Source organism: Eptatretus burgeri, chromosome 1, assembly GCF_056783735.1.
Source record: "Eptatretus burgeri isolate ZD-2024b chromosome 1, Ebu_testis_v1, whole genome shotgun sequence".
NCBI lineage: Eukaryota > Metazoa > Chordata > Myxini > Myxiniformes > Myxinidae > Eptatretus > Eptatretus burgeri.
The window spans coordinates 13684059-13708687 of record NC_140961.1 but is presented as its reverse complement, the minus strand read 5'-3'; the positions used below and the strand labels follow the sequence as shown (position 1 = coordinate 13708687).

At 44.8% G+C, this 24629-nt stretch overlaps 1 protein-coding gene across 2 annotated transcripts in view; it reads left to right on the top strand.

Moving 5' to 3' along the window:
• The window catches only part of POLD2 (DNA polymerase delta 2, accessory subunit), a 104521-nt gene that overhangs the window by 27824 nt on the left and 52068 nt on the right, over nucleotides 1-24629 (top strand). For both annotated transcript variants that reach the window (XM_085872451.1, XM_085872459.1), the window contains exons 4-6: nucleotides 3869-3983; nucleotides 19651-19849; nucleotides 20593-20673. In XM_085872451.1, the coding sequence (XP_085728577.1) occupies nucleotides 3869-3983; nucleotides 19651-19849; nucleotides 20593-20673 (395 nt within the window). The remainder of the gene's footprint in view (nucleotides 1-3868; nucleotides 3984-19650; nucleotides 19850-20592; nucleotides 20674-24629) is intronic.

Here is a 24629-nt window from a genome sequence, read left to right as displayed (position 1 = left end):
ACACACTTGTTCCGAGCTTTGTGGAAAGAACTGAGATTGCCCTCAGTTGGGTTTGCTTTCCATGAGGCAAAGGCAAGTTGTTTCAGGACAACTGCCTCGCCACAAGCTTCAGTAAACCAAGGGCGGGAGGAAGGGTAAGACAACTGAACACGAGAGGGGATAAATCTGTGCATGAGGGAGAGCAAGTTTCTTTGAAAGAATTCCCAGGATGAGTTGATGTTTGAGAAAGTAGTGATAGGAGACCAGTCTGTAAGTTTGATGGCTGCTCGGAGACCCTGCCAGTCGGCTTGAGTGAAATGCCAGACTCGACGGCGGTGAGGTGGTTCTCTGATAACATCCAGAGAGATGTCCACTTTAACAAGGACGTGGTCAGAAGAACCAATTGGAGCGAAGGAAGAGCAGCAGATATTGTCAGGGAAATTTGTCAAAATCAGATCCAGAAGAGATGGAGTACCATTGGTTGAGATCCGGGTCGGGAAGTTGACCGATTGAGTCAGTCCCAATGAGTCACAGAAAGCTTTTGCTGATGTCCCATGGCAGGTGAGAGAGGTACCCACACCTAGCCAACTGGCGTGATGACAATTGAAGTCGCCACATAAGAGGAAGAGAGAGTTTGGATGAGAAGATAGAAGATGGTCCATGTTTTCGGAGAGTGAGGTGTAGATGGAGTCATCACTGTTCGGTGGACGGTACAGTACACATATAAACATGAGGTGGGAGTGGAGGGGAAGCCGAAGCCAGAGGTATTCCTGGGGGTGTGGGGGAGTGAGAGCAGTGCAGGGAGAGTGAGGAATAGAGTCTTTGATGAAGAGAGCAACACCTCCACCAGGACGAGGCTCAGGTCTGTCATACCGTAAGAGGGAGTAACCAGGGAGAGATACTTGGGAGTCAGACACGTCTTGGGAGAGGAAAGTTTCTGTTAGGCAGATAATGTCTGGTTTGTCAGTGGCAACCTGCATGGAAAGATCTGAAAGGTTTGAGCGAAGGCCCCGGATATTTGAGGTCCACACTTTTAATGAAGAGGTAGGGGAGGAGGCTTTTGGTGCAGGAGGTGGAGGGGCGGGGGAGGGTCGGACGAGGGACGAGGGGGAGGTAAGGAGGGTTGCTGAAGGAGTGTGGGGTATTGCAGAATAGCGAGGGGAGGGGGCCGAATGAGGAGGAGAAAAGGCTCTGTGGTGCTGTGTGAGAGGGTGGACAAGAGACAAGGTAGATGGCAGTTGAGGATTTGAGGAGGTGGAGTGAAGAGATGGAGGTGAGAGGGCAGTGGAGGGAGGCAGGTTGGTGGATGAGAGGGGGGCCAACTTAGAGAAGGAATAGTGAGGGGTATGAAAGGTGGGAGAAAGGTGAGGGGGAATTTTTGAAAGAGGTGAGAGGGAGGCTTGGAGGGAGAAGAGTGGGATGGTTGCTTTGAGAGTGAGAGTGAGGGGTGAGGGGGTGAGTTGGCACTGAAGTTGGAAAAAAGAATGGTTGATGGAAAGCGAGCATCCATGGCAAACTGTGGTTTTTAAAAGTTTTAGGTCAGAGATGCGATTTAACACAATTCTTGATGGATGCAATGAAGGCGAATTCAGAGCATGGAGAGAAGAAGCGCTGTAATAGTTGGATTTTTTAGGCAAGGAATGAAGGAGAGGTCGAAATGAGAGCAGTCTGTTAAAATAGCAGAAGAGTAGTGCATTGTGAAACAGTAAAGAGTACCACATGTGTGAGAGAGGAAGATGAAGCATTATAAGATCGTTTTTGTTGTTAATATTAATGTATGAGAGAGTTCAACAGATTAGGTCATGGAAGTGTAAAAAAAAAAAAAGAAATCGAGGAAGACGAGGAGGAAGTTAAGAGGAAGAAGTAGCAGAATCGGGAGAAGGTTGTTGGGTTTTTTTTTTTTTTTTTTTGAGATAAGAAAGAGATTAGTTGGGAGAATGGGGGATGTTTGGAAAGTGGGGAGGATGAAAATTGAAGGTAATGGGGAGGATAGAAATTGAAGGTAATGGGGAGAAAAAACAAACAAACAAAAAAAAAAAACGATCGAACACCAAGTGGAACCGGTAGGCCTCAAGCCTAGGACTAGGCCTCAAACACCAGGTGAGAACGTCGACATAAATACTCACAAAATAGCACGATTTTTGAAACAAAACCGAACTAGGAACACACATTAACATGTAGGTGAGAAAATTAAACAGTTAAAACGGGACAAATAACAACCGGAACTTAACTTTGAGAATGTCAGCAGGGAGCCCCGAAGGAGACCTTTTGCCGCTCAAAACCGGAACCGGAAGTCAAGAACTTAACAAGAACTTAACAAGAACTTAACAAGAACTTAAATTTTATTAAGTGCGTACATCGAAAACCGTTCAGCGGAAACTGTTCAGAGGAAATTGAAATTTTACCACATGTTACATGACCATGTGATATAGCGGTCACTCTTTTGAGGTCAACATAGGCCAAAGGTCAACATAGGCCAATTTTCATCTGATTGACTTGAAATTTGAAAAGATTTTTCATAAAAATGACCATCATGTGTCACGGTGTCTAGCAGCTATATTGTATCTAAAGGAAAATATTTGCATATCTTTATCCAAGAAACCGCTTAACGGATCAATGCAAAATTTAACTAATTGATCAACTTCCCATTGGAAATATGGCTTGATAAAGATGACATCATTGGTCACGTGGTCTGGCAGCCGTATTAGATCAAAGAAAAAAAGAAACCTTAAAAAACCTAAAAGACGTGAGGTATGTATTCTATGAATACCATCTTGCTTTAATATGTGATTTATCTTCTTTGGATGTTCATCACGGGCCAGAATTATTGTTCTGTTTTTATCACCCACTCGTCTCTGCTACATAACATTGCCCGTGTCCAAAAAGGTTTGACATGCTGTACGACCACACTCTGGTAAACATGCTGTTCACCTGGGAATTATTCCGTCAGTGAATTGAAGCTGTCTCTGTCAACCTCCACATTTGTTGGGTATGACACAGCCCATTCATATAGCCACTCCCGGTTATGACAGCTGCCACTTGTATTGGGAACACCCATTTACAAAAGTTGACCATGGTACTGGTAGGAGGAGTAAGCTGCTCATTGAGGTGTATGTGGAGTCATCACATTCCCTGTCGTATGGAATCTTGCCTTCCCCAATATCAATAATGTACTCGGCAAATTCCTGGTCATTGTATCCTCCTCCTGTCTCATGGGCTATGCGTATCTTGATGGTGAGTTTATGCACTTCCACCTTGTCATACAAATCAGAGCTGTTATGGCATTGTGACATGATTTGTGGGTGCCCACCATTTCTGACAACTGAGAGAATCTGGTGCCAATCACCATTGAAGATAATTTTCAAATCTCCAAATGGGCGCTTCTCGTGCTTGCGGATGTTTGTTATTCGAAGCGGCCTCGGAAAGGCGCCACGATACGCTGCCACCTACACACCTTTACACTGTGTTTGCCCAAGACAGAATAACCCCTGAAAGCGGGGGGATGTTATTAGTATTAACATTTTCTTGCAATAATATTTATCTTCTTATTATGCTAATATCATCATTATTGTTGTTATTACTTTTGCTGTTCGATGAGGCCTTGGAAAACGTCATGATAAGCTATATATACACCTTAACACGGCATTTCTCCAAGGTAGAACAACCCCTGAGGGAGGGGGGCAAATGAAGCCACTACCACCCTCTGTCGTAGGACCCTTAATACCCCTGGAAAATTTGGTTGAAATTGGATAAGTAATGACTGAATGTGTTGTCAGACACAACGAATTGCGTATTTTAGTTGGCTATGATGATGGTGGCCTTTGAATAATACTGTATTAAATGTGAGAGCTTTGAATATTGTTCACTATTGATTATCACTGTGGTACAGGTTTGGTGGTGGCTGTTTTAGGGGTTGAGAAGGAAGATGGAAAGTTTCATGTTGAAGACATCTGCTTGGCTGGCATACCTCCGCAGCTGACGTTCACCGTACCCGAGCATGACAGGTCTTTTGCATTTGTTAATCATTTGATGGATTATCAGTTGTACTAATTCTCTGTTGGTTTCACCGAGTGGTTTTTAAATGCTTCTTCATAAATATTCTGATTTTTAGCTCACCTGGAACATGGTTCTAGGGAGCTTATTTGATCGCGCGTCAGTCCGTCTGTCCGTCCGTCCATCCACAAATACTTGCAACTTCTTCTCTGAAACTACACGTATGTTTTTGATGAAACTTTACAACTCGATTCATCAATGTGTATCTTCCAAGGTTTGTCCATGGCATTAAGAAAAAAATCGGACCATAAGGGACTCTACGGGGGTTGACCCCCAAAATAGGTCTTTGCTTTCTTCTCAGAAACCACACGCACAATTCTGATGAAACTTGAGTACAAACTTTATCACCCGTGATTGACCAAAGCTTGTTTATGACATCAAAGACAGTCGGGGCTGAGGGGGTTGATGGCGGGAGTGGGGGGGATGGGGGGGTTGCCCCCCAAAGGAGGTATTTGCTTTCTTCTAAGAAACGACACACACAGTTCCGATTAAACTCAACTACAATCTTCATCACCTGTGGTGTACCAAAGTTTGTTCGCACCATTAAAAAAAATCAGGCTCTAATGGGATTTACCACAAATGAGGTATTTCCTTTCTTCACCGGAACTACAAAAAAAAACAACAATGAAACTTGGCCACCATCTTCACCACCCATGATGTACGAAAGTTTGTTCACAGGTCAGGTCAGGTCAGGTATGGGAGCATGCACCAGAGCAGCGCGTCGCTGTGTCCACTTTCCGCCGGTACTCCAGGGGCCTCTGTCTGGCCATCCCCCAGGCAGATCCCTGGCCCATCGCCATTTCCTTAAGATGCTGATCAACCTGCTGCAACGAAGAGGCACGTGGTCGGCCCATTGGCCTCCTCCACTCATGAGGCTCCCTCGCTGAGAGAATCTGGTGAGCAGGATCAGTGTCAGGGAAATGAGCCACATGTCCATACAGCCGCAGCTGATGCTCACGGACTATGCAGGTAACAAATCTCATTTGAGTCTCTCTCAGCAACCGCTCGTTGGACACAAAGTTCGACCAGCGGCAGCCAAGGATTCTCCGAAGAGACCTGGTTCCAAAGGAATGAAGTCTCTGTCTCAGATCCCTGGTCAGAGTCCAAGTCTCACATCCATAGAGTAAGACTGGAAGCACCAAGGACATGAAGACTCGGAACTTTTGTCCTCCCGCAGAGGTACCGGCAGCACCACACCCAATGATCCAGTGAATCCATGACTCCCCAGGCCCGACCCAGACGTCTGTTGACCTCTGGCTCACAGCCAGCAGAGACATGAATATCACTGCCAAGGTAAGTGAATCTCTTCGTGACCTCAACATCCTCACCACAAACAGGTACAGACAGGACAGCAGCATCCAAGATGTCATTGAAAGCCTGGATCTTAGTTTTGACCCAGGAAACCGGCAATCCCAGCGGCTCCGACTCCTCACTCAGCATCTCGAGGGACCCCAAAAGGATATCTGGAGTCTCCGAAAAGATGAATGCATCATCTGCGAAATCAAGATCAGAGATATTGACATTCCCAAACGATGCACTGCAGCTTGATCTCTCTAACATCCTTCCCAGAATCCAGTCCACACAAGTGCTGAAAAGCGTGGGGGCCAGTACACACCCCTGACAAACTCCAGCAACAACTGGAAATAAGTCAGAGATGGTACCACCGCATCTCACAACAAAGTATAGTTCAGACATCAGATCGATCAGTTTTGGTGGCACTCCACGAAGATCAAGAATCCTCCAGAGGGCCATCAGCAAAGAGATAAAGAGGATTTTCCAGAGAGTCAGAGAGATCGTTGATGAAAACCAGAAAAAGAACAGGGACAAAACGCTGCCTTGAGGAACTCCTGCCTGGACAGGAAGAGGGGATGAAAGAACTCCATTTAGGGCCACACGTTGATTGTGACAGGAGAGGAAGTCTGTGAGCCATGAGTTGAGATGGCCTTGGATACCATAGGAAGAGAGTTTGGTAAGCAGGGCAGAGCGCCAGACCATGACAAAAGCACGTGATATTTCTAGTGATATGTCTCTGATGTCATGTCTGGCATTGAGGACCTCCATCCATTGTTGGGAGAGCTGAAGCAGCATATCCTGGAAGAGTGACCTGATCTTAAAGCAAATTGATGTTCGGAAATCAGGCATTGCGTTCGTCCAAGCTCATCCCTCGGTGTACTGCAGTTAGAGCAGAGGGTGGTGGGCTCTTGACAGAGGAGTCCGAAGTGAAGACCCACTGGGCCGGTTACTTTGAGCAGCTGTACCAGGCTGATCCACTAGCTGCCAAGTTGGATGTCAGGGGTGTTACAATCCCTGTTGCTGACTCCACCCTCTGCCGTACCATCTGTCATCCCTCTGACCGGCAAGCAGCAGCTTCTTCGCTCACTGCAGATCTAGGTAAAATCACAAACTGGTACAACACGTGAAACATGTCTTTCAATCCGGACAAATCTCACACTCTCACTATGTCTCTGCGATAGGACCGTTTAGAACCCCCCCCCATCCACTTTCTCAATAAGGCCAAAAAAAAAAATGTTGCATTGGCGTAACGGGTCACTGAAAAATAGAGTAGGTCGGTCGGGATCTTTTTTTTTTTTTTTTTTTTTCCTAATAAATCCCTCCCAAAATCTCCCCCGGCTCTTTTTTTTACCACCCTTTTTACTACCCTTTTTGTACCACCCTTTTTGTCGGCGGGTTCTGTCCGAAACACTTCCGGGTTTTTGCGATCGCGATCTCAATCAACAAGATACTTGAAATCGACAGCAAAAAAAAACAAAAAAAACCGTAGGGTCGGCGGAATTTTTAGGGTCGGGCGGGTTACGCCAATGCAACATTTTTTTTTTTTTTGGCCTAATCCTCTGGAAGAAGTCCTTTCTTTCAAGCTTCTGGGTCTCACTATCTGCCTTAACCTTTCCTGGGAAAGCCACATTTCAAACCTCGCCTCCAAAGCCAGTCGCCGACTGGGAATCTAACGTCGTGCATTCCTTCCTCGGCCCACCTGAGCTCATGACCACGTAAAAATCTTTCGTCCGCAGCCTGATGGAGTACTGCTCTCCCCTCTGGGCTGGCGCTCCTGCCTCCAACCTTTATCGGCTTCACGCTGTGGAAACCAAAGCATTTCGGATCATTGGCATCTCCCACAATGAGGCTGAGTCTTTGGGCCTCTCACTCAATCACCGCAGGTTGGTTGGTGGTCTTTCTGTCTTCCACCATCTCCTCTCCAGCCTCGCCCTTTCTACTCTCTCTGCGATTTGTCCCCACCACATTTCCGCAGGGCGCTCAAGGTCCGCCAACAACCCCCTTCTGGTAAAACTACCACAATCACGAATCGCTGCAAACCTTCACTCTTTCATTCCTCTTTTTTCCCGCCTTTGGAATAAACTCCCTCACTTTGTTCAATCCCATTCTTCCCTCCAGGCCTTCAAAACAGCTGTTCACCACCACCTCTTATCGTCCCCCATCCAAATCCTCGATCTTTTCTGAATTAGACCTGATTTGTAGTTGGTGTCAACTTGTCAGACATTGGTCTGTCTTCTCCATCCATTAACTTAAACACGAACAGACTTTAACCATTTATAAAAATGTTTTTTTTTTTTCACCGTTCACACACAGTAATCAGCATTCTCTGTGTACTCTCCCTCACTGCCTACAGGGGGCACATCAGGCAGAGTTATAAACGTCTTTCACGGTCACAATTATTCCCACATTCTTGGGCGCTTGGCCAGGGGAAGCTTTCCCAAGTCTTTCATGAACCAGTTGGCCAGGCCTGACGTTCGACTAAGGTTAGGGCAGGAATTAGTCATTTGTTCAGGGTACTGGCAATGGCTCGCCTCCTCTTCGCGAAGGATAGTGTGGGATCTTCAACATCCATCAACTAATGCCTGCAGATGGGACTCCCAGCATAATATCCATCCGAGAGACGGCACACACATTGATGAATCACCTTGCCAATGAAACACTGGGATAACAGTTTTTGGGACTCAATCGATGCAGACTCGCTCCATATTTGCTACATCTTGAACACAAAGTCTTCATGATGAGCATTGTTACACGGATGTGAGACTCATGAACAGAGGAGCTTGCACATGGATTACATGCATGACTAGTACGTTAGAAGACAACAATCGTACGCATTTATATTAAAAATAACAAGAATATAAATTTCGAAAGGTCATATCGTGGAGTCTTTGGGATAACAGTTTTTGGGATCTCACAAGAAAATGTGATGGGGGTGCAAGAAAAAATATGGTGGGATGGGAATGCAGGAAGAAAATATGGTGGTGGGGTGGAGTGCAGCAAGAAAAGTGGTGGTAGTGGTGAGTTGCAGGAAGCAAAGTGGTGGTTGGGTGCAGGAATAAAATGTGGTGGTTGGGTGTGTGTAGGAATAAAATGTGGTGGAAGGGGGATGCAAGAAGAAAATGTAGGGGTGGGGATGGAGGATGGATATGGTGGGGGTTTGGGGGTTAGGGAGGGGGGTGAGGGGGTTCACAAGTTTATCATTCTCTTGATAATGAGAACTCCGTGTTTTGAGGTTGATTGTATAGACCAGCCCATCCCGTCTCATTCTATCAAACACATGCTTGCCCAGTGATTGGTAAGATTTGAATAAATAGCTGTTGCTGACCTTGGGAGCAGTAGTGAAGGTGTGGGGGGTGGGTGGGGGGGCGCATGGGGGACACACGTCGTTGGAGAAGTTGATGACAGCGTAACTTCCACGATTTGATAATCGGGTTTGCGTGTTTACGCATTCTTCTTTTATAAGGTTTGCAAGACTGCCAAACGCCTTTTACGCCAGGTGGTTTGCCATTGCTTTCCCAAGAGTAATTGAACCGGCAATTTGGAATTCATTTGCATTGCAGTGTCATGTGATGAAAACTTTCAAAAGATTCCCATGGGACCAACGTGACTGACCCTACAAAGATTGACGTACTTTATTATGCTCCAACGCAAAACAACGAGCGATTGCCAAGTGCCGGTAGACGAGCTGTGAAAAATCTCAATTTTTGAATTTGAATGAACATAGGTTGGCATCCTGTGTTCATTCAAACTGTGTTCAAACTGGCATCCTGTGCTCATGTGATTGGCATACGTGGGGTGGAGGAAATTCCTCCTGAGGAAATGCCCCGCTGAGTGCGGTGAGAAAAGCGGCACCATTGTTACGACGTCGCCGGTACCCACAGTATCCCGGGAAGTGATGGCACTTCCCCCAAGATCAGTGGCTGTGTTCAGTGTTTGTCGCATTAGTCTGTCCATGTGTTTGTGAGTGCAGTTCCATGACGAGAATTAGACCTGGTATTTAAAATAAGTGAATAAATAAATAACGTGGACCGAAAACTCCATTCGACCTTCTTCCAAGACGATCACCCCTGTGTTGGGTGATGTTCCAGGAGAGATGAAGTGTTTGATTAGACTGCTGGTGTTCATCATCCTTTGTGCACGGAAGTGGGCCCTGAGAGGCCAGCCTTCAGGTAGTCTGTAGTGAAGCTCACCTGAATCAGGAGCAACAGTCACTCACACCCCCATGGACTCCTTTAGACCCTGAATTTTTTTTAATGCCGTGAATAAACTTTGGTACATCATGGGTGATGAAGGTTGTGGTCAAGTTTCATTCAAATTGTGTGTGTAGTTCAGAGAAGAAAGAAAATACCTATTTTGGGGGCAACTCCCCCCCCCCTTCCCCACCCTCGGTCGACCCCTTCATGAGTGCAGATTTTGATGCGGTCAATACACTTTGGTACATTGCGGGTGATGAAGTTTGGGGTCAAATTTGATCGAAATTGTGTGGTTTTGGAGAAGAGGAAATACCTATTGGGTGGGGTGAGGGTCAAAAAACCCTCCGTAGACCCCCATAATGAGCGCAGATATTAATGTGGTCCATACACCTTCGTGAGGCATCAGATATGAAGCTTGTGGCCAAGTTTCATCAAAATCGTGTGTTGGGTTCAAGCGATAATGACTCGAGTGTTTATGGACTGACTCACTCACTCACTCACCTACGGACACTGCTCGATCGCATAAGTTCACCTGACTAACGTCCAGGTGAGCTAAAGAATTGGTGTGGCCTCTTTGCAATTCTATCTTTACACCTGGCTCCTCATTCTATGATCCCAGATTGAAATTCCATACACTGCACTGTCGCGATATGTCCTTTGGCTATTTATATTCTTGTTATTTTTAATATAAATGCGTACGATTGTTGTCTTCTAACGTCCTTGTCATGCATGCAATCCATGTGCAAGCTCCTCTGTTCATGAGTCTCACATCTGTGTAACAATGCTCATCATGAAGACTTTGTGTTCAAGATGTAGCAAATATGGAGCGAGTCTGCATCGAGTGAGTTTAATTTGTAATGTACATATTGTTAGGTCATGACGCATAACCCTGGTAATGACCATCACTTTGTTTATAATGAAGGTATTGTAGGGCTGTTTTACACGACCCTGATAATGGCTATGAATTTGTTTGTAATGCTGGTATTGTAAGGTGGTTGTACATGACCCTGATTAATGACCACAACTTTGGAATGCCGATCAGTATATGTAAGTTCAAACGGTACCACTCGCTCTGTGCAGACACTTTTTCCTTTCGTGGAAGATTTACAATGGAAACATCATTCATCCATGGAATGATTGTCTTTCATAAATTACCTTTTGAAAAGGAATAACTGAAGTGTTCAATTTAGTTCTCCACAATTTATCTCTGTTAATATTCAGCTCGGCCTTTTTTGCAAGGTTATTTCTTGACAACCTTTTGACTTCGATTGCAGCTTGTAATTTGCTCTAATTTCCTAAGAATCCCATATCAAGTGTGCATCGTCGATTCGAGAACCACATTCGATTTGTTCCATTTGCTCCTGCCTTCATTGGGAAGAAAAATTGAATTCTTGAGTAATTGTTTGATACCGGAGCAATGTGTATAATTCAGTTTGCACAGCAATCGATGCGACATTTAGCCTTGATCAAATTATACCAAGCAATGTATCATTTGTCAAACTTTCTAATTGCCATCAATACTGCGTCTACTCGGTCTCATGAAGACGAGGTGAATGATCAGTGGTACCAATCATGTTGGCAGTGAAGTTGCGTTCACCTGTGCTTTGATTTGCTATGTGTGGGTAGCTTCGAGTCCTTATTTACCTGCTCAGGCACCTGTACTGGGACGAGGTTGACGTTCAGCAGAGTTCTCGGTGAAAGTTACGCATTTCACGCAACCTTCTGAGCAGGACACCATTGGCGTTTGAATTGTACTTTCAAAATAAAATATTTGAAAAGTTATTGATTTTACTTTTTATGTTGGAAAAAGAAAAGGCCAATAAACTATTAAGGAGGTCCATCTAGTTTTTCATTTCTAAGTTTGCCCTGATCTATCAAACCGATCTTTCATTCATGTGAAAATGAAAAGGTGACTTCCCCCATTGTACTGCTGACCATGTACTGCATGCACGCACTTGTAATGAACAGTCACCCATTTGACGATTAGGCAATCACACCAAGCAGTAATACTCAGACAGACACTTACTTTCACAATTACGGAAAAGCCTGGGTCACCGAGCCAGGGGCCAGGCTTTTGAAACTACTTCCTCACCCCAACATGGCGTCTGTTGTTCTGCCGATTGTAGAGTGCCTTGCCGGAATAAAATGAGCATCCCTGATTGTAAACCAACTTTATTTTAACAATCTGTGATATGAACACAGTCAAATAGACTCCATGTATTTGTATCTGATGGCATGTCCCTTGGTATCGTGCAGTACTTGAACCCAAGAACCAAGAAGGAATCAAATCAATGATATTCTAAATGCCTGTTCCAGGTTTTGCCAAGTGTAGAGTAGATTTTGTTGCATCTCCTGCGTATTACCATATATTTTGTCATATCTGTAGATGCGTTCTTTCCTGCAAGTCTGGGCCTCGACTTGTACCAGGCAGACTCGACTTATCTTATGGTTTAAGACATTGAATTGCATCCTGTGATATTTTCTTAAATAAATTGTATACTTGTTAATTTGAAACGCACTACAGAAATCGTTGCTCGGAGCGTTTGCTGATTGGGTGAGAAATTAAATGTTAATCCGCTCACCGACGTGTGCAAAATTATCTAATCAATTTTTTATTTCTCTTTCTTGCGGATGACAAATTACCACTCACAAATCTAAGTCTAAGTTGGACAGCCAAGTCACAGCAGTCTGTTGTCAGGTGGATTGCCTTTAGTCCATCAAATTTCCGTCAGCGACACTTATTCACAGTTACTAAATACGATAGTTAAAATCGCTTCGCTGACGGGAATACTGAGAGAGTGGTGGGGGGGGGGAGAGGGGAAAGAGAGGGGTGGGGGAGAGAGAAAGGAGGAGGGGTGAGAAGGGGAAGGGGGAAGAGCGAGGAGGGAGGCGGAGTGAGGAGGGGTGGGGGAAGGGAAGCCAGCGAGAGATGACAGGAAGGGAAGGCAGACGTGTGGTGGAGCATTAATTACAATTCATTCTGTCTCATCAAAATTATTCTGCATTGAATTTCAGTGAAGATAGAAACAAAATAATGTATGAAATCCATTTTCTACTGGTCATACTATAAATACCGCCCGGCCGCGTCCGGAGACGAACACCACCCGGCCGCGTCCGGAAAATAAACACCGCCCGGCCGCGTCCGGAGACGAACACCGCCCGGCCACGGCCGAAAATGAACACCCATCCAGACAAAACCACCGTCTGGACATGTACAGAGACAGGGAGAGGGAGAGGGATGGGGAGAGTGAGAGGTATGTGGGAGGAGGGTGCACCACTGTAGTGGGAGGGGTGGAGCAAGGATGAGAGAGAGAGAGACAGAGACAGAGACAGAGAGACAGAGAGACAGAGAGACAGAGAGACAGAGAGACAGAGAGACACAGAGAGAGAGAGAGACAGAGAGAGAGAGAGACAGAGACGGAGAGAGAGACGGAGAGAGAGAGAGGGAGAGAGAGAGAGAGAGAGAGAGAGAGAGAGAGAGAGAGATAGAGATAGAGATAGAGATAGAGATAGAGATAGAGATAGAGATAGAGATAGAGATAGAGATAGAGATAGAGATAGAGATAGAGATAGAGATAGAGATAGAGATAGAGATAGAGATATGTAGCGGAGTTATCAGAGAGAATATGTTATGCTTTATTCACTAAACTCTCTCATGCGCGCACGCACACACACACGATTGGCTGATATCGGCAATTTTTCAGGAATTGACAGGTTGGAATCGGTGTGATTACCGACTACACTATGTATGTACTGCACACCACCCAAAAACATTGAGTAGCTTTCACCAAAAAACAACGTTGCATTTATATAGACATTTCAGCGATATGATCACAAACATTATTCTTTATAGACAGCTGCGTGTGATGGGTGGAAAAAAAATTGGGCTCAGTAATTTAGAAAACACGTTAACAAGTCAAACGGTCCGGAAATTGGTGTTATTTCACAACTTGCTCGGGATAGCGGAGCACGAAGCCCTCGCTCGGGATGGCGGAGCGAGGAGCGCCTCTGGTTTTTGGGGAAGAAAGCATGATGTAGGAGGAGATGATGATGTGGTGTTTAAGAGTTCCTTATGGACTTCACGACGAGCCTTCCTTATTGAGGAAACTTTAGTTTTGAGGAGCAGCTTCAAAGTAACAGCATTAGCTGATACTTTGGGAGGTTTATGTTGAACAGGGGAGGTAGCTCCAAGATGCCTTAGGTTCCATGCCTTTCTACTTGAATGAGTGAAATAAAGTTCCTCAACAGTCTTCTGCCATCCTTGTCATCTGGTCATGTCCAGAGATTCTAAGCGCTCAGATGCAACATCTGGATCCCCAGAAGCTTCATACTGTTGGAGGAGTTGAACAGTTTCTGACAACCAGCAAGGTGTGTTGCATTTCTGAAAACCATGTGGGGTGTTGTTTTTTGGTTGTATTAATCAGGATCTTGCAGAAGCATGCTATAGCTCTTCGGGACAAGGTTGAGGTTGGTGATCTGCTCCTCGACTTCTGTTGGGAAAGCCTCCCCCGTTGGCTTTCCGAAAATTCCAGTGGGCTTTAGGTTTGGATGTGATCAAGGGAACCTCTATTCCGATGTGGATTAATGCTGCTTGATGTTGACTGTGTGGAAAGTGTGGAACGATCTGACAAGATGTATGAAGAAGGTGTCCAATACCATCCCTGGAGACAAAACAGAGGTCTGGATTGTAGTCCTTCCTCCATCTACATGAATGGAAAGTGTCTGGTTGCTTGGCATCATGCAGGAGATAGCAATCACCAGCAGAGGCCCAAGCCACGAGTTATTCAACTGCTTCGTCATCTGAAGTATATCCACATTCATGAGGCGTGATGGCTGTTGAAATCACCAGCATGACCTTCAGGATGAGCAGTAATGGGTAGTGCTGGAAGGAGCCGCTCTACCTGAGGTGGTTTATACACATTGGTGATTCTTGTGACCCAACTCTATCCAATCATTAATGAGCATGCACTCACCAATTATGTTTGTTCCATCCCTTTCAATCCTAATCATGTGTATCTATCCTTACTACGTCATCTTAGAATGCCTCCCGTAAAGTCACGGAAGTCATACAAGACAGATTTGAAGTTGGAAAAAGTCCACTGATGAAAATGGCGAGAATATGGCTGCGTGCAGGAAGTACGGTGTCAGCGAGAAATGTGCTGTGAGTCAGTGCTGATCATGATTCTGTAGCTTGTTTTAAATATTGTGCTGTTCCTCGATGTGATGAAATGTTGAAAAACTACTTACATTCGTAATTCATCTGAAAGATCGTCCCACAAAGTAGTTTAAACAAGTAAAAAAGACATAAAATGTCATAGCCCCCGTTGTTTTAATAATCTTGCTGTACAGAGTGAAAGGACTAGCCCATATTTATTTACAACTACAATGGCTACCAGTCAGCCATCTTTGATAAGATTGTAAAATAAAGTGAGGTCATGTGTATGCCATCATGTACTGTGCTTGTGTCAAGTTTGAACAAAATTGGACCATGTATGTCTGAGAAATGGTTGGAGACAGATTTATGTAAGAAAATGGCCGCCAACCGGCCATCTTGGATCTGATCTCGGGGGGGAAAAAAATTACATGCTTATGTAAGCCATCATTCTTTATCTGTGTGCCAAGTTTGAACTACGTCGGTAAATACATCTCTGAGGAATGGTTGAGGACGTGTTCAACATCGAGGGGGGGGGGGTTATAACTAAATGGCTGCCAATCGGTCATCTTAGATCTGAACTCGAAAAAAAAGACGTACATATGTATCCCATCATGTGTTGTCTTTTTGACAAGTATGAATAAAATCGGTCCATACATGTCAGATATGGTTGCGGACGCACAAACGCAAGCACGGACACGACACGAAAATCGAGACCAAATCAATAAGCCTCCGTTTCAGACTAAGTCCAACTGGCGCTAATAATATTGTTACGAATTTGGAATTTGATTGCACACAACATACAGGTTCCTTTCGTCAGCTATGTCGATAAGTGCTTGTTCCCTTGATAGCTCACCTTCCATTGTTTAAATGTTTAGAAATCGATTAGATGCACTGCGGATCGATTTAATAGTTAGGGAGCCAACAATGGAGACGTCCCTCCCCCTCTCTGCGAAGAGGAAAAAGAGCCCTTCCATCCCGTGATTCATGACGTCAACAACTCTCTCCCACCCTTGGTTGAGCGGGGGATGGATCACGAGGGCATGAGTCACGCCGGGCGCGGGGGAGGGGGCGGAAAAGGATAAAGAGGAGATCCTTTCTTTGTTCGTGCGCGGAGTGGAGGAGTGGTCGTTCAGCAGGCCGTCGGGTCTTGTTTGGCTTGGGTTAGGGTTGAGGCTTTCGGAAGCTTTTTGCTTCTGCTGAGTAGTTGTTCAGCAGGCCGTCGGGTCCTGCTTCGCTCGGTAGAGCTTCGGCTGCGGCCTGGCTCGGGAGGAGGCTGTTTGAAGGCTTTCTGCTTTGGTGGTTCAGTAAGCTTTGGCTTCTGCTTGGCTCGCGAGAGCTTTTTGCTTCGAGCTGCTTTGATTGGAAGAGAGTTGAGCCGGTTGCTCGACTCGAGCTGCAAGTGGTGGCTTCTTCTTGGTTCGTGGAGCTCTTTGTTCTCCGTTTGGTTCCCGGCTTGGTGCGACTCATCGGCTTCTTATTCTTGGTGGTTCCTCGGGGAAGCGGCGCATCGATAAGGAGGATCGGCGCCTCGTCTCACCAGCACGTGTTCGGAAGCGCGGGAAGATTCGCTGGAGCTTGGGAAGGATCGCGGCTCACGGCGATTGGATCCAGCTCGCTCTCGCTGAAGCCCGAGTCAAACAACTTGAAGACCACACGAGGTGGAGAGGTTCGAGATAGGCTCTGGGTTTCAACTCACCTGTCCTCCGAGTTGGAGCATGTATTAAAGGCCTCAGCCACCATTTCTTGGGTGTGTGTGTGCGAACGTGTGTCCGTGGGTCCGTCTAATAAGTAGGAAATCAAGTGCTTCGTGTGCTGTAAATCTTTGCATTGCATTTCGTATAGTCGGAATAGTTCTGCTCTTACGTGCTTCCCTAGTTCCCCATTATTATTAATAAATACCCCAATTGTTAAATGTTTTCAGCTTGTCGCATCAATTCTTTTTTTGACTGAGCATTTCGTGTGTTGGTAGTTGGAAAGCCTTTGGTTTGCCGTAAAAGGGGAACATTTGGACTGACGGTTCTCAGCGATTAAACCGCTCGGAATCGCGCACGGGACAGGCTCGCTTCAGCGGCTTGTTTCGTACGAGTTCCGTCGAGGGTGGAATACTCCGATAGTTGGATCACGTGGGTATTTAGGTTATTGAAGATTGGCAATCGACCCTACCCCACGTGATCTGCCGATTGGCGTATTTCGGTTCTTGTACAAGGACCCGTCGACTCGGAGTTATCCGGGCGGCGATCTATATTCTGGGCGATCGGTCGGGCCGACTCGACTTGCGGCTCCGTCGGAGCGGTCTACTGGCGGCCGACCACCGGGACCGTAACAATATGCAACAAACAGCTCATTAATCATCATCACACTGGAAGTATTGTAGCAGTTGGCAGGCAGCGATGCGTTGTGCTCGAGGATCGTGCCAATTGACTGTAACTCGGAAGAATAAGATCGAACATGAGGACAGATTACAAGAGGTGAGGTTCAAGGATATAGGAAGGGGGAAATGTGTGGCTCAGATAAAGATAGTTGGATGGGTCGACTAGATGTTTCTGCACATGTGGCTCTGCACCTTTTAATTATAGGAATTCATTTTGAAAACTTAACACAAAACTAATTTTGGATACTGAAGAGACCTTTTACTCTTGACAAAATAATTAAAAATTGCGCGCACGCGCGCGCACACACACACACACACACACACACACACACACACACACACACACACACACACACACACACACACACACACACACACACACACACACACACACACACACACACACACACCCACTGGATGTTATTGTATAGATACTAGCAGGGGGCTACCCTAGGGAAGTGGGGGGTGAGGGGTGGGTGGTAATACCTGGCACTGTCCGGCTGGGTGAGCTTTTTCCTGTGGTGGTTTCAGGACATGCTTGACATTGAAAAGCTATGGAGTTGGGTGGTGCAGCACTGCCTGACCCCAAATCCCAATATACAACTTATAGCAGCCTTTAGTGGCCTCAAAACGGACGTCAGGGCCAATGCGTGGTAGCTCACTACCTTGTCCAGATTCTGAAGTGCCTACATTCAAAATTTAGGGCCTCAAGGTGCTACGGTTCGGCCATGAAAGAATAACTTACAAACACACAAACAAGAAAGATGACGTGCAGAGCATGATACTTGTGAAATCCCTAAAACAAATTTGACCTTAAAAATAATTGGCTACTTGAATTCAGTGGCCTGATATGTAAATCCTCTTCAAATTTCAACTCGATCGGATGAAAATTGAGGATTTTTGAAATCTCACTTAAGTTTGCTGACCTTTGGCTGATGTTGACCTTTTGACGTCAAAATGAATAGGTTTCTTGCTAATGACCAACTCTACCATTTAGTAAAATTTTGTGAAGATCAGTTTAAAATTGTGATCTGGAGGCAATTAACTGACAGACACACAGACAGACAAGCCGGTCGGCGACGAGGGATCCGCTACGATCGAAGCGCTGGATACGATCCTTTTCATTCTGACCGATCCACCGACGAAGATTCATTGCCAAGACGTATTGGTTCACATACAATTGTTCCTCTGCCTGGCAAGATTTTTCCAATTGCGTATTTTTCCAACTGGCTCTCTTCATAAAAAATGACGGTAAATAGACACCCTATTTTTGAAGGACTACCATTTGAAAAATAAAACCTAAATCAAAAATTGGCTCGAGTAAAATTTTCTTAATATCTCGAAGTGTTTTCCGAAGTCTCGTTTCCGAATTTAATTCCGAAGTCTCGTTTCTCCACATTCAAAACAAGTATTGAAAATAGTGAACGTGGTTTTTCGGCCGCTGCACAGCAACGGGTGGTTGCTGAGCAACGAAACTCAAACGTGCACATTCCCAGCCCATATGGCACATGTTCGCCAAGTTTCATCGAAATCGGTTTGCTGGTTTGTGCTGTGGAGCCTCGCGTTGCAGACACACACACACACACACACACACACACACACACACACACACACACACACACACACACACACACACACACACACACACACACACACACACACACACACACACACACACAGACGGAAAACCTGATAAACTTCTCTCAATGCTCTTGTTTGACCACACCTCCTGAGCCACACATTATTTTTCATAAACCACGCCCACTTTTAATAAGCCATGCGCACTTTCCTACGCCACTCCCACTTTTCATCAACCACGTCTACTTTCCTAAGCCCCGCATAAAAATGACGGTAAATAGACACCCGGTTTTTGAAGGACTCCCATTTGTAAAATAAAACCTAAATCAAAAATCGGCTCGAGTAAAATTTTCTAAATATCTCGAAGTGTTTCATTCCGAAGTCTCGTTTCTCCACATTCAAAACTGTAGGACAAGTATTGAAAATACCATACGCGGTTTTTCGGCCGTTGCATAGCAACGAAACTCAAACGCGCACACTCCCAGCCCATATGGCACCTGTTCACCAAGTTTCATCGAAATCAGTTTGCTGGTTTGTGCTGTGGAGCTTCGCGTTGCAGACACGCGCACACACACACACACACACACACACACACACACACACACACACACACACACACACACACACACACGGAAAACCCCACAATAAGGGATATCTCGCGAATCCAACAGACAGACAGACAGACAGACAGACAGAATAATGCATGTGACCATCCAATATACTTGAAAAATCTTCGATTTTCACAAGTAACAAACACTTGAAAATATTTATGAGAGAACAAGTTGTGGAAGGTGATCGAATGTGGCTTTTATCTTCATCGTTTGTGTTCCTTGTTCTGTAAGTTATATCGATATCAAATTCCCACCATCGATGAAATGCCCAAACACTGCAAAAGGTTTTGTCGAATATGCACAATATCACCAATATAGTTTTAAAAGTTGAAATTAACAGAAGAAACCGCACCTATGATTTTGACCACCTGGTATCAACTGTCGTCCCCGTCCCCGTGCTTTGTACTTTGTCCATAGGTTTGTTTTGCTTGCATCAGGACTTGGACTGGGTGGGCAAGTTGGGGATGCCACTCTGGGCCTGCAGCTCCTCATTGACACCATCATTGGCCAGCTCGGTGGCCTTGGAGAGCAGCGTGCAGCTTCACAGATTTCCCGTGTGATCCTTGCTGGAAACCTGCTGAGCCGAGACACACAAAGCAAAGATATTCTGAACAAGGTGAAATTGTTTGGAAAAGTGCAGCTGCCGCTTATTGTGCCAACATGGAGCGTGTTGCTCTTTGGAAAAGTTCTTGTTTCAAAGTCGAAAAGTCAGACTTATTTCTGGCTGACAACTCCACAGATAAAATCACGATTCTTGCTTCCCATGGGGGTGAAAAAAAAGAGTTGCCAATGCCATTTTTGGTGCAGACACACTCATAAGATGACCGTTTTTACAGCCATTTTTCCCTGCTGTGCAGGGGTTTGGCTTTTTGTGAGGAAATGTTTTATGGCCGGATGCCCTTCCTGACGCCAACCCTGGTCGCCTCTTACGACACACAGGGATATGGTACACCTATTCTAACCGGGGCATACACCGGGACCACTACACTGGCACTCATTTCGCCGACCTCGGAAGGATGACAGGCTGAGTCAACCCCCTGGTGTTAATTCAGCAGCCAACGGGGCTTGAACTCAGGACACTGGGATCCCAAGCCGCCACCCTAACCACCAAGCCAACACCAGGCTTTACAGACACACTCATCTTGATTCATATTAGCTATTCATTTTACTGTGCCATTTAACTGATGCTTGCCGATTTTGTTTGACAGGCAGCTCATATGAACCATATGTGGTGAAGTATCTGTTCCGATGCAGCATCCCCCCCCCCCCCCCCGAGTTCATGTAAAACAGACTTTTCTTTTAATTGCAAGCGTTGGTTCTCACACAATCAGATACTGATCCTCACTTTATCCTCAACAGGCCAAATACCTCACCAAGAAAACTCAGGCTGCCAGCGTCGAAGCTGTGAAGGTGCTGGATGATGCTCTGTTTCAACTCTGTGTGAGTCATTTGTTCAATATTTAAATTTCGCTGAAGGTTTAGGTGTTGCACCATCTACGGTGTAACATGGATGGTGCATGATTGGTTTGGGTGACCATGCGTGTTGAACCATCCATCAAACCATCTGTTTAAATTTTTTTTGTTTTTCTTGTACGAATAAGACGAATGATGGAACCAAAAGAAAGAGCCTGAGTTTTTTTGTAGAAAAGGAGAAAAAAAAATTCACTCTTGGCAATGGGTTAGCAAAACGTAACAATCATTTGTGTGAGGCGCATGAGGTCACAAAGGCCTTGTGGTGCGAATTGATGCGATCCCACAGATATACGAACTCGTGTTGCTGTGCATTTGTTGCGAACATCTCTTGTGATAAATCGTGGAATGCATGTAAAGTTGATTGATACAGTATATTGTTAAAACTAGCCGTGCGTACCCGTTGCTCTGCTGATGGAATGCATCCCGATGGGGGTACAAACACATTATTATTACATTTTTTTCTTCAAATAAATATATCCCAATAGGAATAGGGTATAATCACTTGATCATCGCATTTTTATCTCCGCCACCGTCGGTGGACGGAGATTTATGTTTTCACCCCTGTCTGGCTGTTTGTCAGTCTGTCTGTCTGTGAGCACGATATCTTCAAAAGTTAGGGACGGATTTCGAGAGGTTGGGTGTGTGACGACGACGAATTGATTTCGATTTTGTTGAAGATCCAGATCTGCATGCAAGAATTTTTTTAAATCAATGAATAATTCTTCACCATTTAGAGATGAGGCCAAAAACGATAAATAGCATGATATTTCAAAAAGTTGTAGACGGATTCTGAGAAAATTTGGTGGACGAGTTAAGTAGGTGACGAGAACAAGCTATGACCAATATTCCTATACCATTCTGTCTCCAATGCTTCCAGGTTCCTATCGAATTCAAATTTAAACGTATCTACTGTTTCTGCTGCCACTACATTTCCAGGGAGACCATTACATGCATTAACTACTCTCTGAGTAAAAGTCCCCTGCCTTACGACCATCTTAACTCTCCTCTTCTTTACTCTCAGGCGATGGCCCCTTGTCCGAGCATTGTTTATTGTGCTGAATAATTCATCTGTACTTATTTTGTCTACACCAGTGTTTCTCAACCTTTTTTGTCCCACGCCCCACTTTGATTTTCAAAAAAATCGTACGCCCCACCATGATTGGAGACACTACAGTATATACTACATATGTATTCAATAGGCTTTATTAAAACTTCATTGCAAATTTTATTCAATTGCTACTCACTTCAATGGGAGCCCTGCCCTTGACGCTGGCTGCAGATTTGTTTGATTCGAGGAACCAATTTTGTCAATTTCAGCCTTGAATCACCACGTTTCGTGATTTCCAGTCGATTTCTCTTAGCTTTCTCGCTCTCTTTCTCTCGAAAGCGATCATATATTAATTCATTAATTCTGAATCCTCATGCCCCACCAAAATATTGCCACGCCCCACCTTGAGAAACACTGGTCTACACCCTTCATTATCTTAAACATATGTATATCACATCTCCTCGTAACTGCCTCCTTTGTAGTGTATGAAGCCCTGTCTCCTTCAACCACTCCTCATAGCTGAGTCTATCTCTGCCCACAATCAATCTAATAACCCTGCGCTGAACCTTCCATTTTGCAGCTATGTCCTTCCTGAATTGTGGTGACCAAAACGACACACAGTATTTTAGATGTGGCCTCACTAAATTCCTATACAATGTTAACACCACCTCTTTTGACTTATAATTGATCCCCCTACAAATACAACCGAAAACCCTATTTGCCTGACCTTTCGTTGCCTGGCATTGTCCTATCTGTGTGCCCCTCCTCCCTCCCCGTATTGATTAGCACCCCCAGATACTTCTCCTGTGTGACACGCTCCGAAACTACCCCTTGCATCCTGTAATCTCTATTTTAATTATTCTTTCCAATCCCCAACACCTTACGCTTGCTCAGGTTAAATTACATCCACCAATCTTTTGATTCAGGAAAGCATCGATACTTTCCTGAATCTGTTCACCACCCCCTCTGCTATCTTCCTTTCCTCCAAGCTTTGTGTCTTCTGCAAATTTGAAAAACTGATTGTTCACCCCACTGTCCAAATCGTTTATTTAAATGAAGAAACGTAATGGTCCGAGTACTGATCCCTGAGGTACCCCATGACTCTCATCCTCCCAGCAAGACATCCTCCCACTCACAGCGACTTTTTGCTTCCTATTATTAATCCAGTTTCCAATCCAGTTTCCAATCCAGTTAGTTACCCCAACCAGCAACTCCACAAGCCCTCACCTCGACTAACAGCCTCCAATGTGGTACCTTGTCAAATGCCTTCTTAAAGTCTAGATATACTATGTCCACTGCCATTCCCTCATCCACCCAATAAGACACTGCTTCATAGAACTCTAAAATATTTGTTAAACAGGAACTACCTTTGGTAAACACATGCTGACTACCTTTTATTAGTTTGTATTTATTTAAATGGTTCCTCATCCGGTCCTTAATTAATATCTCCAACACCTTCCCCACTACTGAAGTCAAACTAACAGGCCTATAGTTTCCCAAGTCTTCTCTGGATACTTTCTTTAATAATGGTGTTACATTTGCTACTCTCCAATCCTCCGGTACTTGTCCTGACTCCAGTGAACTATTGAAAATATCCGTTAACATCTCGCTTACCTGCTCAGGCACCTCCATCAATACTCTCGGGTGCATATTATCTGGACCCGGAACCTTATCTTCTCTTTGATTACCTAGCTGTTCCTTTACTTCCTCCACTCCAACCTGGATCTTCTGTAAAATCCCTTCTTCACTTCCTTGATCGATACTCTCAGCTATTGGCAATTCTCTTGACTGTTATTGTGTAAAAGTTGAAGAAAAATACCTGTTTAATAAGCCTGCCATCTCACTTTCCTCACTAACCACTCACCTAGTGCTCTTCCTCAATGGGCCCACACTGGTCCTAACCTGTTCTTTTCCTCTGATATGTTTAAAGAAAGCCTTGTTATTATGTTTAATACTCTTAGCCATGTCCTTCTCATACTCTCTTTTGGCTTGTCGAGTTATTTTCTTCACTTTCCTCTGTTTACTCCGATAGTGATATAAATCTAACTCCAGTCCTGTTATTATAAACCTAATAAATGCCTTCTGCTTATCCTTAATAGCGTTTCTTATCTCACAGCCCTTTATAAAAGCATCCTTCCAGTATCTTTCTGTTTTCACAATCTCTAATCCCAACCCGTACAGAATCATCGACATTAATTCCCTCCTTAATATCACCCCTTTCTCTCGAGTCTCAATGCAATGCTGTCTTTTACCCAGTTTGCAACTCCTCCTGTTTTCTCCTTCCTGTCACATCGGTATACCTTGTAGCCTTCTAATCCTGTCCTCCAGTTTCTCTCCTTGAACCCTGTCTCACTTACTGCAGCTATATCCTACTCCTTGCTATTTATTTTGGCCTCAAGCTCTTCAATCTTATTTAAACTCCTGGCATTGGTATAAAATTACTAATCACAATTACATCATCAGTTCCTTTCTTTGTGGCTTCCCCACCCTCCATTGACCTAAAAAAAAGCCTGAATTCCTTCCTCATTTCCCACTGCAAACCTTGCTGCCCCCTTTCTATTTAACCTTTGTTCCTCATTCTGGAAACAATCCCTTTGTCCCCTAAATGATTCCCACTGCTTCTTAAATGAAAAAAGCTTCCTCCCCACACCATTCTTCCAGCCATTGGTTGACATCTAGCACTCTGCTCTTAATCTCTATATCATTTCCTAATCCTAGGAGAATCCCAGAAAACATTACCTCACAACTCCTTGCTTTCAGCTGCTTACCCAGTATCCTGTATCTATTCAGATTCTCCGAGTAAACTTTCCCTACATCATTTGCTCCTTGGTGTACCACAACCAATGTTTTCCTGCCGTGACACGATCTTGATGTC